The sequence below is a fragment of the Salmo salar genome, chromosome ssa14 (assembly GCF_905237065.1).
Source record: "Salmo salar chromosome ssa14, Ssal_v3.1, whole genome shotgun sequence".
In the NCBI taxonomy this organism is placed as follows: domain Eukaryota; kingdom Metazoa; phylum Chordata; class Actinopteri; order Salmoniformes; family Salmonidae; genus Salmo; species Salmo salar.
In genome coordinates, this window is record NC_059455.1 from 25085429 (window position 1) to 25101556 (window position 16128).

General features: G+C 37.0%; 1 protein-coding gene across 1 annotated transcript; it reads left to right on the plus strand.

Annotated features, from left to right (window-relative positions):
• Nucleotides 1-6586: 6586 nt before the first annotated feature.
• Nucleotides 6587-11389, plus strand: LOC106569236 (homeobox protein engrailed-2b). The gene is made up of 2 exons (XM_014140398.2): nt 6587-7451; nt 9421-11389. The coding sequence occupies exons 1-2, from the start codon at nt 6986-6988 to the stop codon at nt 9759-9761; spliced, it is 807 nt and encodes a 268-aa protein (XP_013995873.1). The 5' UTR covers nt 6587-6985; the 3' UTR covers nt 9762-11389.
• The last annotated feature ends 4739 nt before the right edge of the window (nt 11390-16128 follow it).

Genomic DNA, 16128 nt, shown 5'->3' on the forward strand with positions numbered 1-16128 from the left:
ATCTGATCCTTCATAGAGCACATATATTTTAAAAAACGTTGGGTTACTGATTCTCTGGTTCCATAGGCTACTCTCTATCAGGTACATTTGGGTGAACTTTCCATTTAATAATACACCTTATTCTGAATCCAGTGAATGTTTTTACCAGGTCTCAAAATGACACACAGCATCTCAAGTAGACCTTGTAGTATATTTTTTATTTTAGTTATTAATTTGAATTACACTGAGACATCCGTCTTCTCACTAACAGGACTGTCACCAGGTTCACCAGCAGCAACCATCCTATATCAGCCCCTTCCCTTCTGAGGCAGTGTCCTACATAGTCCTGGTGGGGGACTGACAGTCAGCCTTCCGCCCAGAGATTTCTGGGAGCAGGGCCAACTTTTCCTCCCTGGATCGATTCCATGGTAACCATTTTGTTTCTTATCCCCAGCTGTGCCTCAGGTTGTGAAGATGAGTGTGTTCCATCCAAGAATCATGGATCACATGTAGCCTATGTTGATAATTTTGTAATGACAATTATTACTTTTATTATATTGACATATTTACATAACAGATTGTTAGGGCAATTACCATAAACCAGGTTTTTTGGTTTATCATGTTTACATGGTTAAACAAATCTGATAAGTCTTAGTTTTCTTAGATTACAGTTGGAAAATCAACTGAAATAAATTATTTTAAAAGTATTTAATAAAATCCCATGTGCATCCGAAATATCCTAACCCAAATGAACCACTAGATAGCACTGTTTACACTTTCTCTAATACGCTAGTTATTTACAATCACTCAGGATAATGCAAAGAAGAGACCCCTGCTGGAAAGATACAACATTCACTATGAATTGTTTTGCCTCTGAACAGAAATTTAAGAGCTACTTTCTAAGTGAGAGCTGTGAATGAAATCACAGAAAATCCCTCACACAAACATGTGCATTTTGCACACACTTCAAGGCACTTTCGAACAGTTTGTAGGGCAAATAGGTCAAACCCCCAACTTTTATGGTACAGTATACCTACTGTACTGTTGAAAGTTCAATATGGGGGTAACATCAATTCAATTATGAACATATTCTCTAAAGTAATAGTGAGCAGATCATCAGGGCTATTACATTTTAATAACATTATGTTAATTGAAAACCTGAAAATGACCTGCTGGAGCAAAAGGGAAAGAGCCATAATATCTAATAAAATATCCCTGGGGTCCATATACACTAGTACTTACACAGAGATTCAATCAGCAAGCTCAGATTAAAAAAAGGGAGCAACACATTTTTAATTAGGGCATTGTTCCCCGATATTCTATCAGAACTACTATTTGGTTGATGAAATAACACCACTAAAGTACTGTCAAGGAGATGGCTTCTCAATGTTATTTTATATTAGGTCAAGGTCATAAGGTTATCAATGCATATTCGTTTATGAGAAGTTATTGAAAACACTCATATGAGTTATTATATGTTATTTAATGGTCAATTATGATGCTGAATAATCAAGCCAGTCACACCTAGCACAACACACTAGTGGTCTGAGTCTTGGAAAATATCAATATGTCTAACTAAACCAGTGCCTGTTGTGATTTGGTTCTTTGAACTGAGTACAGTATAGGCTATTGTTCACCAGTAGTATAGGCTACGTTTACCCTTCATGCTGACAGAGATTGTCAAATAATATTTAACATAAAGCAAAGCATTTACTGCACTTTGACTGAATAAAGTTTTGCACAAAAGTTCTCACATTTCTGCTTTCCACCCTTTTCATCTTGTCTCTCTAGCTCTGAGAAAGAGTGACGATCTTAATGAAGTATTCTTAAAATCTATGCTACATGAATATGACGAAATGCATTATAATGAGAAGTATCTCTTCTGTCAAATCCAATGTCACATATGAGCCATCAAAAGATGTCACACAACAGTGGAGCATGCCATAATGTATTATACACTCACTATTGAATAAAGCCCACCTATTATACTTTTTAATGTACATATACATATTTGTACAGTGCTAAATTAGTGTATATGGCTAAATGAGTGTAAAATCATATATTATAATGGATGATTGAAAAAACTTTCTATATGATGATCAATGAACTTAATACATCATTGATTACTGGAGACAAGCAAAAGTCAACTAAATTCCTATTATGCACATGCGAAAACACATGGCTGGAATCCTTATGTCTTTAAATGGTGACAGGAACTATGATGGGGAAAATGTCATCAGGATCAAGACAACTTTGCTTAGCATTTTCAGTTGGTCCTAAATTGCACTGCTGGTGTCAGTTAAATTCCAGTAAATGTAATTAAAGATGCAATTCTTTATATTTCCATAGGCCTATAAATGTGTATCAAGTAGCCATAGGCCATTTCACTGAAACACGCTATTATTTATTTCCTGAACTGACCGAAATTAAAACACAATGGACCAAAACCCCTTTTTCCCCGCTGTAGCCAGATATAGGCTATAGTTGTTGCAACCATGGTCACCAAAAAGTAGCGGAAAAGGCTGGGGTTGAGTTGACTGGAGAAACCCAAACTGGCTCAGTTTTCAAACGCCTATTCAGCTGGGATTTATCCACGCCAGGGCGATCAGGGGGATTAACCAGTAATTAAACCCCATAAACAATCGTCCCATTGGCCTTTTCAACGTCTTGTTGAAGGAGACTTGGTCACTTTGCACATAAAGGAAAGTGCGGGCAGAGGGAGGGACAGTTTAGATCAATGATCTATAAGTAAATAGCAAGCACATCCTAAAGTATTTCAAATGTCATTTATCCAATAAATTACATGTTTATAGAAAATTATACATTGTAGGCTATACATTAAAATGAAAATACAGCAAGCAGTTGACAGCAAGCAGTTGAGTTCAGGATTCATTTCACTGGAATATGACATTATGTGAGGGTAAACGGGGTAAACATAATTAACGGGGTATGAGTATAAATAAATTCGCATAAGAACATTTTAAAATGTGTCGGGAGATTAAGTCATGCCAGTAGATAATCTACATAATCGAACCAAAACCACTATTAAAGTTGGATAGGCTATGTCCTGGCCAGAAAAACCTTATCAGGGTTGAGACCAGTGTGCCGCACCGTTTTCACCAACAGCTTTCCAGACTATAGGAAGTGGTCAGTAGGCCTAACCTTTATCCTCATCCTCGGGGACCCCCTTAGTGTTTTCTCTCTCCGTTTGTTTTTCAAAGGCCAACAGGAAGCGCCAGGATCCAACATGACCCCTGCATTGTTACAGAGCAGATATCACAGCCATTCAATGGAGCACATCTGTGTGCTGGTGATCTGGGGCTATGATCTGTGAGCTGCAGCCAACGCTATGGCGTTCATTCACAAATCCCTCTGCCCCTGTAGCATAACCCTTTCTGAGGGAAAGTAAACCAAATAGAAAGAGACGTTTACCGAAATAGAACGTTTTGGCTGGGTTAGGAGAGCTAGGATGAAAGTTACGAAAAAGGGCACCAGATTGCCTAGGCCTATTAAAATTGTCTGGGGATGATCATGTTAGAATAGGCTAGACTGGAATTATTGGACTCACAAGGAACTATTTTTCCAACTGCCAATAATTGGCTATACAGACAAGTGTTTTAGGAAAAGTTGCATATAGGTTGAACTGAGATGTTTTTAAATATGAGCAATTAAGAATAATTTAGAAAATATGAGTTGGCCTAAGATTAACTCCGTAAAAGAACGATTGAACATTTGCAAACAATATGCCAAATTCTATTTATGTTTGACAGACAGTGTTGCAGATTGTGAGAGTTGGGGATGTCAACATGAAGGACAGAAACGTCCGTCAAATATTTTAAATGGCTAATATTCACATCTCTGCACATTTGTTCATCTTTCCACATGAATTTCAATATTTCATAAGACAAGGTTATGAATGCAATTCATAAATGCAATAACATTATTATAAGCCAACTAAATTACACAAGAAAGGAATAGTCACCATTTCAGTAGGTTATCGAATCTGCATGAGCTTGGATTGAACATTTAACAACCTTGTTGTGGTTTATTAATTAGTTACAGTTACTGTTCAAAGGTGAAGTGAGTATTTGGACTTTTAATGGTGTAAATCCCCTGGAATGAGGTTAAATAAAAGGTCATTGGAGAGTGGATATACTTTCTCTCACCTGCCCTGATTAAATTTAGGAAAAGTTGCCTAGGCCTATAGAATGTCATTCTAGGATCCTTGTTTTGCCTGAGAAGTTCAAAGCAGGTTAAAATACATTTCGAATAAGTGTGTGTGTGTGGGGGGGGGGGTGGGGGTGGGCGAAATACAGCTTCTGAAAAAATATGAGCTTAACAAAACACATCTGATATTGCTTGGCCTCTGACAACTTCAAGCTGCATGTCTTTTCGATTACAGGGTCCAACTTCACCAACGACTCCTGGTACATTTTCAAATAAGCATTGCAGAACAGCGTAAATAATTTTCAAATAACGTCAACAAGTCTGCACGTGTTTTTCAGCAATATGGAATTGGAATTTCATTGTTTGCTTCGTCGCATGTAGGCAAGGCACACCTAGTCTACATGCAAAGCCTTCCTTTTAAATGCTATAGGCATACAGTATGAATAGTCTATATGTCACATTTAATGTTTGGTGCAGGTGCAACAATGAAATGCTAAAATAGGCAGCCTAATATCCTGTATCAGGACAGAAATTGGCACACCCTAAACAAAACTAATCACAAAAATGAATTAAGAAGACACTAGGACTACAAAAAAAAATTACATTTTTCTGAACAATTGTATTTCTGGAATATAAATTATTAAACCGTGTATGATTTAATACAGCCATATAACGAATGATTTGACCATTATAACTCAGTGTTTCATGAACACATGTATTTTTTCGGTTTTCGCTATATGCAAAGGTTTTTGAATCTCTCTGTGATGTTGTCTATAAACCCGTAACCTCTACATCCAACTATTAGGAAAATGAAAAAAGGAAAAGGATAATGAATACTAGATCAGATCAATCCAACTCAATATTCTCAAACAAAAGCCAATCTTGGTTATTTCCTATTTTCTAAGGAGCAGTCCAAAACATGAATTAATAGGCTATTCTTGTGCATTATTTGTTTACAGAAATATTTTGCGGATCGTTGATAACATCTGGAATAACTTCTGGCTTCTACATCCCCAACTAAGCTATAGGCCAACAATAATGTTCAAACGCTGTGTAATAACACAAAATAATGGATTCAGACATGTTATGACCAATCCCAACAACTAGGCAACATCATGTTTTTGGTGATGCCATAGGCACTGCATGACACGTAGGCTATCAAATAGAAAATAACTATTTGCTCAATACGGCTGCACTATATATAATGCACACCTAGTTCACCATGTTTAGAGAGCAAGATGCGCGCTTGTTGACCTGAGCTCATTTCGCTCATCAATATGTCAAATTATATCCCACTTTGATTGTATACGACAGTCAGAAAGTCTACATTTTACCGAAAGACTTGACCTGAGGACATCACCCATATGCATAGGCCACCGAGAGAAGAATAGTCTTCAATTCTTCACCGCAACATCTGATATCACAGCTGTTTGATGGCATCGCCAATTTTTGAAGCGCCACGGTCCTTTTTACGCGCAAACCGATTTTGGCTATTGACTGGACTAAAGACCAAACAGATTGTCCCTGTTCACTAGAGCAACAATCGTATGATAAAAACTATAGACTACATTACCCATGCCCTATAGTGGTTCTAGATAATATTGGATAACCAGAGACCAATGGGTGACTATTACGCACCATATTTGATTAAGCTACCTTGACAACATAGGGGAATATTAAGATGCATTCCCATATAATTTGACATAGGGCTACTTCACGTGCAATAGACGAAGAAACGAGTAGCCTAGCAAGTGCACCACCCATCGTGTCCCCTTAGCCAACTATGCGCTACTCTGGGAAACACCGTTGGAAACTTATTCAGTAATGTTGGGGACTGCTAAAGCATTTTGCGGAGTGCTGGCTCATCCCTGTTTGGTAATATTCCTCAATCTTCCAGAATTTTGGGGGGAAGATTGAGGAACCTATTTGAGGTTTCACACCCCTCCCCCATTCGAGGATACCCTATTTCCATGGGTAAGTCTTGTGTGCGCTTTGAATCGAAAAACCAACGAAATGTGGAGAAAAAAAGTGGTTGTTCCACTGGATATCATAAGGTGAATGCACCAATTTGTAAGTCGCTCTGGTTAAGAGCGTCTGCTAAATGACTTAAATGTAATGTAAATGTAAATGAGATATGTCTATAACAAAAAAACTTTAAAAAAAACTCTCAGCAGAAAATAGTTTGTTTTTTATTATAAAAAAAAACAAACTGGGAAGGCTGACTGAATCAGAAATGGTGTCCTACTTGTTTATGTTTTTTGAATACTACAGCTTTGAGGATTGGGTGAGGTGTAGGGGTGCTGTCATCAGTCTTCTAGTATTTTGGAGTCATTGGTCATGTGGTAACATTTCACGAACTCTATTGGTCCAAGGCACGTGTCTTAGATACCGGACTGCAACGTCACTGGGGGGACTCGTAGCCTATTAAAAATAAGAACAAAAATCCATAGTGAAAGTATTTCAGGAGCAGTTAGCGCCTCTTTATCTACTCGTAGTTTAGTAGTTGAAGCATCAAGATTGGATTGGTTCTGAAAGGGGACTACTACTATTCAGTATTTTAAATGGTAGTCTACTTTCTCAACAAATAGATCAATCACAGCAAGCCGGAAAAATACATTTGAAGTATGTTTTTTCTTTGTGAAAAAGGCAAGAGGCGTGGTTTTATTACTACCAAAACTAGATACTGAAAAAAACGGATTTCGTTTTTATTTCCAATTACATTGTATTTAAAAAACGCAGTGGACAAGGAAAGCTAAAACATTCATACATTGGAATTCATAATTTTGTGTGGGAGAGCGAGAAAGGTAGGCTACCAGAATTGGACATTGAGTATTTCACCATGGAAGAAGATGATAATCGCAATGGAGAGCGTCAAGATTCGGGCGAAGAATTCAACAGAGCTATTCTTCCTCTTCTTCAAGCACCTGGGAACCAGCAACCGCACCGAATCACGAACTTTTACATTGATAATATTTTGAGACCAGACTTTGGACGGCGGAAAGACGGGACTTTCAATTATGATGAGAATCACCTCAATGGACGAGAGAATAGTCCTCGCCTTCCCCCAAAATCTGGGCAGTTAGGTGGGACGGTGGCAGGGGAAGGAACATCGAATTCTCGTTCAGTCGGTGAGCCCAAAAAAGATATTGTTGGAGATGCGCCTCTCAAGCCCCGAGGAGAAATTGGAGATCAGTGCCTAAGCTCCGACTCGGATAGTTCTCAAGCCAATTCTGCACCTTCGTCGAAACCTATGCTCTGGCCAGCCTGGGTGTATTGTACAAGATATTCAGACCGACCATCCTCAGGTAAAGTATAGTATTTTCCTTGCCTTAGTATAAAGTAAGAATAGGAATACCATGAACCATTGGATTACTTGTGCAATATAAACTGACTCAGTGAACTAAATAAGTCAAAATATAAACCTGAAACCATCTCCTGCAGCCGCATTATACAAACATAAAAACTATCCCTTTGTGTAGCCTATATTAAACTATTTGTCCGAAACTTTTAGGAAATGAATAAAATAATATTCAAATTATTTTTTGGTTGCCAATTAATGTTATTATTATTATTATTTTTTAATCCATAACGACAAGGAAGATTTCGATTGACCTAGAATTCTGATTGGATGATAATGGCGGTTACAAACCAAATATTATGCATAGGCCTACTATAGGCAATGTTATCGTATTGTTACTGTTATTATAAGTATCTCCTTAAAAATATTTGTCAAGTCATGCAATTATTATCAAGCTGACAATTCCGTTTGAGTAGCCCTAAAAAAGAAAACAATGAAAAGGATGAAAAAAATAGAAAAGTCAATACTTTTTGGACGAAAAAAAAAGATTGAAAGTATCGAAGTATTCAAAATATTGAAGTAGTTAACTTGTAAAGCAACTTTTAAATCAGTATTGAAACGTAGTTTAACGCCATTGTTCCTCACTCGTCTTTGTTAATATTTAATTAGCATATTTTTTGGACAATGGAGCAAGGCAAAAAGTATTCCATCTATATGCGAAATGACTGAGATGCGTGCAATCAGACTTTTAGAGGGCAAAGTTTCGAGAGAAAAACTGGACAGATATTAAGAATAAAAACGTCGTTTTATAATCACTTTTTACTTCCCTCCTCTGCTATATGTAGCATGTAGTTTGTCTTATTCTTAAACTATTCTCATATTATGATATTAGGCCTAGCATAAGTGTGTATCTACTGCTGCAGGATGTGATTGTCAGATCTTCCATTATGGCCTATAGCCTAATGTTTGTTATATTTTGAGCTTTTTCATATAATGTCGAAGTAAATACACTTCAAAGTGTATCAAAGTAACAATTATAGATACTGTCCGTTTTAATTTCTAGGCTATTTCATTTCTAGCTAACATCGTTTAAAATTAGCACATTGTTAAACTATATTGGAATATCCATTCAGCTATTTAAAAGCACTAACATGAAGTTAATATCGATAATATGCCATCGTCGTATAACATATAGGCCCAAATAACTCCAACTGCCCTATATTATGCATAATGGAATGAATACATTAACTTCTCTGAACAACTCGAAAATAGTAACAAAAGAAAGTTCCATTACTAAACAAAAAAAGTTACCACTGTGTTTTATGTTGGTCTCAAAGCATAGGTCTGCATGTAACGAAATAAACGGTATAAGAAACTTCATTCCAGGAGAACGGAAAAAATATACTTCGATGGAAGATAGGCCTATTGATCATAATAACATTAAGATGCTATTGTGAATCCAATAAACGTGCAGCTGCGAATCGATCTCTTATTTGGTGTAGAACCAGCCAACTCAAAAACAGTTTTATGAAATGTTCACGATATTCATTACATATTTATGAAGCTTATAAATGTAGTTCCTATGGTAACAGCGAGAAAGGGGCGCCTATACCCCCTCCCTCTAACCCCACCCCCATCAACACCCACCCATCATCCTCTCATATGCACACAAAACCCTGCACCCTTTTAGAATACTCTACATTCTAATACAATTTTAGGTCTACAGCTTATTGTGCCTATACTGGCAATTTGGCTAATATTAATACCACCACAATACTTATTCTGCTACTAATACTTGGTTACTACTGCTATCCTACTAGGTCTATTCTAGCATGTAAGAGTACTTCGAATCTGTTTTGATCGACATGATCATCATATTAATTAGTCAGGCATTAGTGATCATGTTATTGAGGACGTTGAAGGCATTATTTTTGTCTGTTTCAAAGTCTGATCATTGAATGTATTCTAATCTACAGGGCCAAGATCTCGTAAACCAAAGAAGTCGACCACTACCACGACAACGACGACGACCCCAAGCAAGGATGACAAGCGTCCAAGAACGGCCTTCACAGCAGAACAGCTCCAGAGACTAAAAACGGAGTTTCAGACTAGTCGGTACCTGACCGAACAGAGAAGACAGAGTCTGGCACAAGAACTCGGCCTCAACGAATCTCAAATTAAAATCTGGTTTCAAAACAAGAGGGCCAAAATAAAGAAGGCTACCGGGAATAAAAACTCTTTAGCCTTGCACCTGATGGCACAGGGACTATACAATCATGCCACATCATCTAAGGATGAAAAATCAGACAGCGATTGAAGAAAATATACAAAGCAATAAATAACTTTAAAGGGCCAGTGTACAAAAACACCAGCAAATATTTAAAACATGAATGACACAGGATTTTGCAATATTCTGTAGGTATAGTTTATTTTATTTTTTTATCTGTTACTTTGCTAGGTATTATTACTGCACTGTTGGAGCTAGAAACACCAGCATTTCGCTGCACATGCGATAGCATCTGCAAATCTGTGTATGCGACCAATACACTTTGATTTGATTTAAACCATTTTGTGTTATAAAACTTTTGCCATGTTCTCCCTGGAACTTTAGAATTGCTTCAGCATCAAAGTTTGTTTTGTTTTTGTTTTGTTTTTAGCTAGTTTTGTTTTTTTATCACATTTGACCGAAATAATGGAAACATGCTGATGTCCAAAGATTTGTTCTGCTGCATTTTGGAAACTGTGAATTTAAATAGCCTAAATAGTGTTTATCTATGTTTTTACGTTTTTTTATCACACTGTTTCCTTGTACTTTGATGTTCATGTTGAAAATATGCTTTCTGAGGTTCCTTTGTTTTGTGTAAAAATACAGCCTGTCTGAGTTGATATGGAGGGAACCATACGCATTAAATGATGCGTATTATCTGATAACAATGCATTTTTATATTCAAGTGCTGCATTAACTATAGCTATCTCTTGAGCATTAAAAATGAATAAATTCAGTAAAATAATTCAGCTTTGGGTACATGTATTGATATGAAACTGAGATTTGATGACAAATAAATACATAATATATTCAATAGGCCTATAAATTACTTTAAACTTGACCCAAACTATAGAAATGAGTCGAGTCATAAAATGAATGTAGCCTAACTTCACTTTCACGAAAGGACCTATCTTGAAATACCTATAGCATATAGTAAGAAAAACAAAACAGTATTTTATAAACCGAAATATTTGTCTGGTATGCAAGTGCGAAAAACGAACTTTCTTGCAAGTCTACCATTGGTTAACAATGCTATGATTCGCCCCAAAGTTCAAGTTATGCGCGCGTAGCTCATATCCAATGGTTAAATAGGGAGGAGTGGTGGGGGTGAATGACAACAATGGGAATTGAACAGATATCCATTTGGAATTATCATGGAAATGCATCCGTTTTGGGTCACTTCCACCAACAACAAAATCCAATTTAACCCCGGTTCAAATCAGGATTTCAGTGCCAAGCAAGGACCTTTAACTTTGTACCATAGGCCTATATGGAACATCTTCAATTCAATCATTATACTCTTATGAAACACTTCACCGCTGAAGTAACGTCAATATGCATCCTATATAGGTCTACTGTACAAATAATGTATCTCAAATTGTCCATGCATTCCTTAGTTTGAAATACAATTTATTGTTATTCATATTTATAAACAATACTCAGCGGCCATATTGTTTCTCTAAAAGAAGCTCTGGAATGTTTACATAATTTATTTATCTTGCAATAACTTCTTTTTGTGAATGAAACATTTAGAAGCCTTTGCATGAAATCTGCAATCTGTCACCTGTATATCACGAGACAAAAGTTGCTGTATCTACCAAATTGTGGTCTTATGATGTGAATGATCTTTTATTGTCAATCTTAAGTGTGTGTAAATTAAAATCCAAATTTAAAACACACTTTGCCTTAAAAATTCTGTAAATGAACTTTTCTATGAGAACTGTGCTACAAAGAAATAACACATTCAATGTTTATATCAAGAATGGGCTATTGCCATTAGAGATGGTATACAACGTGAATTCACAACAGAATTTTTAAGCATATGTATAAAGAAGGACAAAGTTTTGGTTGTATTTTTCTGTCAGTATTCTTTGATATGAGACAAATGTAAATAATTTGTATCATACTGTGTAATTAACCAATAAGTAAATAAACCACAAGAATACTAAGACAAGTTTAAATCCTTTATTTTTTTTATAGTGATATAAACAACATGTCAATAATCAGAGGGCTCTAAAAGTACAGGCTGACCAATAGCCTACTATTAATTCACAAACTGCCACTCTGGGAATCATTGCTGAGGCATAAATGTGATATGGACAAGCCGCATTTATGTTGAAATAACTGAATATCAATTTGCATAACAATTACTGGCCTGTCTTGAAGGTAAATGAGACAGCAAGGAGAATTTAATCGAAGTACACAACAAATAATGCCACTTAAAAATATTGTCCTCTGATAGGCAATTGGTGGGTTTATGTATGATGCATGATCATTTCCTTGATACAAGGCCTGCCCCATGCCTCTTTCTGGATGGGCTAGCTCTCAATACACATATTGGTGGACGTGTTTTCTCATACAGAGTAGACTGCATTGTGTGATTTGCTATTTGCAGGTGGTCATCAGCTAAATAAACCTATAAAGAATACATTATTTCATGCATGGAAATAATGTATTAGACTTGTTTACAGTCTGCAATTTAAGTGGTGTTTACATAAATTACATGCTGGTAATGACCTAATAGGCCTACTTGCATTCTGGTTTCTTTGGGTTTTATTCAAACAAGCAGCATTTGCACAAAATACCAGGTAGTTATAGTTGTGTTGATTTCTTGGAAGTGGCAACAGAAGTATCCATAGTTACTGTATAATTTCCTTGTAAATACCAGGGAAAACACAAGTGAAACAGTAAATTAAAGTAACCCTACAGTAAAGTAACAGGACTGTAAAGTATTAGTTAAATTACTACAGAGTTCAAATTACTTTAAAAAGTTGCACTCTTCAAGATTAAGTATGAACAGAATTCCATCAAACTTGGTATGCAGAGATAGCATCTTGTCCCTGCACCAGGAATGGCATTTTTTTTAAACGACAATGGAAAGGACGACTGTTGGTTTCGCCAGGCAAACATAGTCTACAATGTATTTACTAAATGCAAAATACTCAAAAGAAATGTTGACCACAAAGAAAAGTTACACATAACTTGAACCAAGGTGCACCATGATGTCTAAGTTATATGCAGCAGAGTATACCTCATTTTAGTTTTACAATTGAGTAGTGGTCGGGTGACCGCCACAACTCATACCAAAGTCAAAATACAGGTTTACATCTCTAAAGTCATTGGTGCACAATGCTGAATGCAGGCCTTCTATACTTAGTATAGAGTTTAAAGAGAAATAGAGTTTAAAGAGAAAACCCAGCATCTCAAAAAGGTAACGTACTCATTTCTGTCTTCCGAAAAGTGCTTAGGTGTGCAATAACTCTGCAGTGATCTCAAAAGTGTTCTAAGAATCCTACGACAGCAATTTCACTCAGTATTCCACTCAGTTGCTATAACATTCACCTTCAAGTAATTTGCTCTGTCAAACATATCCACAGCAGAATAACAAACAGGGAATTAAAAGCTTATGGAAAAATTAAAACTAGGAGGTTCAATAGAATACATATCCTCATAAATGAGCCTTTTGACACTCGTGTTGTTTGGTTACAGAGGAGTTAGTAATCCAGAATGCTGAAAGCTATCCCATCACCAGTTTCTGACTGTAACAGTCTCTCATCAACAAAATCAATTTCCCCTCACATGCATCAACGAAGTAAGATTGATCAAATCCAGAAAAAGAATGACACCTTTTGAATATGATCATAATACAGTATACTCATGTGGATTTGAAAACTGCCATGCATAACCAAACACATAAAACTTCAGTCACCAATACAGGTCACAACATTCTGCAGTCTCAGTATTACCTGATGCTCTCAAACATGTATAGAAAGGCCCCAAAAAACAGAAAAAGGATCCAAACACAAAAGGGAGAGCTATCTGTGCGGACCATTCTCAGCATTGACCTGCTCGTCAATGCCCCAGAACCTCATCTGCATTTCTATTCTTGCCCAGCTTGTGTATGTGGAAGTAACGCCCAACGGTCACTGACTTGATGAGCTCTCTGGGTTAGAAAAGCTGGTGCCTTAGACGCTGAGCTGAGCAACTCGGTTAGTTCCTCAATGGAGTCTGTGGTCGGGATCCCCTGATGAAGGTCAAAGCCCTCGGTCACAGCTGCAGGTGGCTCATTTCCTTTAACGCATCACTTCTTCTACACCTCAGAATTCAAAATGTCCCTAAAAAGGAATCTCATTACATGATGTACATTTCTACAAAAATTCCATCGTCAAAAAGCTTGTACGTTCTCTCCTCCAACTCTCCATAACAGTGATGCATGATATCTTTTGAGCATCAAATACACAAAAAGTTCCTGCATAACTCTTCATGTTGATGAAAGTTAAAGTTTGGATAGAAAGTTGTGCCACAATTTCATTCCCTGCCTCTGGACATGAAAATGAACATGATTTCATCCGCAACATTCCAGCCACCACTTTAGTCACGAGACTTTAAGAAGGTCCACATGCAAATGCCCACAGACAATGAAGGAATAAATAGCCTGCCCTACATCTTAGTTATCATAAGTTCACATATCCCGTGTCATAAAATTTAACCTCTCCAATTGGCAGAGGCAAAGGGCAGTCTGACTCAAAAAGAAAATACATATCAGAAAAGTATTGATGTCTCTTGTGTGTCTCTCAAACAAAAGACCCATCCTGTCCCTTCCCCCCACTGAGTTATTTATCCATAGTTCTTAAATGCTTCCTAGTCAAACTTGAATATGGAATGAAGCGCTAGGGCTTTGTGGCGGAAATATAATTAAGCTGGTGAAAGATGTATAAGGTGAAGAATAGGGATGACATCAGGCCAATTTCACACTTGGCACTCGGATGGCCGGGCCCAAGCTAGGCTCTTGCCACGCAACACAGATCAAAGCACGCTGCCACTACCAAAAAGGCAAAGGAGGACTTAAGTATGCTAATCTCCAGGACAAATATATTTTAATCTTGTTAGAATACAAGTTAATGCTGCAGATCAGTGACTAAACTTTATAGAGAGTAAGGGAAATATTCACTTTCCAACATTTCTGAATGAGATGGTATTCCTGGACCATTGAAATTGCATTTAAGAAATTGTACAAATGGTTTATCATATAGTCCTCATTACCTGTGTGAAGGTTGCATTTCATCTGAGAAACCCCCTCCAGGAGTCCACTCAGCATACTGCAAAGGCACTAACATGCGTAGGAAATGAGCATTTAGTGGTCCAGTTTGCCCCGCCACTTTGAGCCCCTTGCCAACAGCACCTTGGTAACCCTTGATCTGTCATGAAGTTAAGCTCAAGCCCTAGACATCCAGAGACAGCTATGCACACAAAGCAAAGCTGACACTTTCTTAAGCCAGAATAAACTCCCAACACACAACTTCTAGGAATATGCAACAAGTTGAAAACTTTTGTTTTGAAAGAACTGGATGTGCAGTTGGGGGAAAATTCTGTAATTCCTGATGATAATCGAAATTCTATATCCTGTTAGTATTCAACTTGCCTGCTTCATAGGGTTTATTTTCAGTCACATGTAGTCAGTGGAAGTTTGACCCATACAAAGCTTGACCCATGCATTTGTTCTTCGTTCCTTAGCAAAGGAGGTTTACATTTTTTTTCTCCAAAACTGACCTAAATCTTTCCACAAATAAGTGTAGATACATGTTGGGTAAAACTTTCCAAAAATACTAAATAATATTTAGACCATAAAGCCCCAAAATACACGTGACTATTAGTCATTATTGGATGAAGCTGTGAGGGTCATTATATGAAAAAGGAACAACATTGTCCATGAGGTTTTGCATTTCCCTGGCATATAGCAGTGTGTTCAATCTGTAGATGGTGAATTTACAACCTGTGTGCTCTGAGATATGTGTTATCACAATTTTGTAGATCATTTACCTGATTTAGGAATTTACAAATGTTTTTATAGGGAGATAATCATATCAGGCTATGTATATCTACCAAGGCTCTCCTGGAGGTTCTTTTTCCCCACTTTGCATTTTTTTTTTGTAACACTGAAAATTCTGCTTATCATCGAAAAGGGCTATTTTAGAACAACTGTTGGATCAATTGTCATAATATTTGACATACTTCCCCATATGTCAGAGCACATACTAATGTTTAAAATGATGCCACGACTGGAATTCAATTGTTAGAGACAGCAGATGATGGAACGTAAGGGGACTGCCCATTTCAAAATCAAACCTGGCATGTGGAAATCCACTATCTCCAACAGTTGAGTTCTGGGCAAGAAATGGCCTGTACAATCAACAGATTTGGAATTCTGTGACATTACAAACAATTCTAAAACTGATAGGCTGATAAAAGTGAAAGCACAAAAGTGGAAAGAAATGCTGATCCAGCTCATCTTGACATTGCCTGTAGGACGCCACGCCATCTTTTTTTGACATGGCTGCTTCCTCACAGTCCCTCAAGGCTGAGTATAGCACATTTAAACTTGGTTATTTATTTTTACACCCATCTTATCCTTATTTTG

Excerpts from the sequence above, each read along its gene's own strand:
- LOC106569236 (XM_014140398.2), top strand. The coding sequence starts at position 6,986 with ATGGAAGAAGATGATAATCGCAATGGAGAGCGTCAAGATTCGGGCGAA. Across the intron at positions 7,452-9,420 it reads TTCAGACCGACCATCCTCAG|GGCCAAGATCTCGTAAACCA; the intron begins GTAAAGTATAGT and ends TCTAATCTACAG.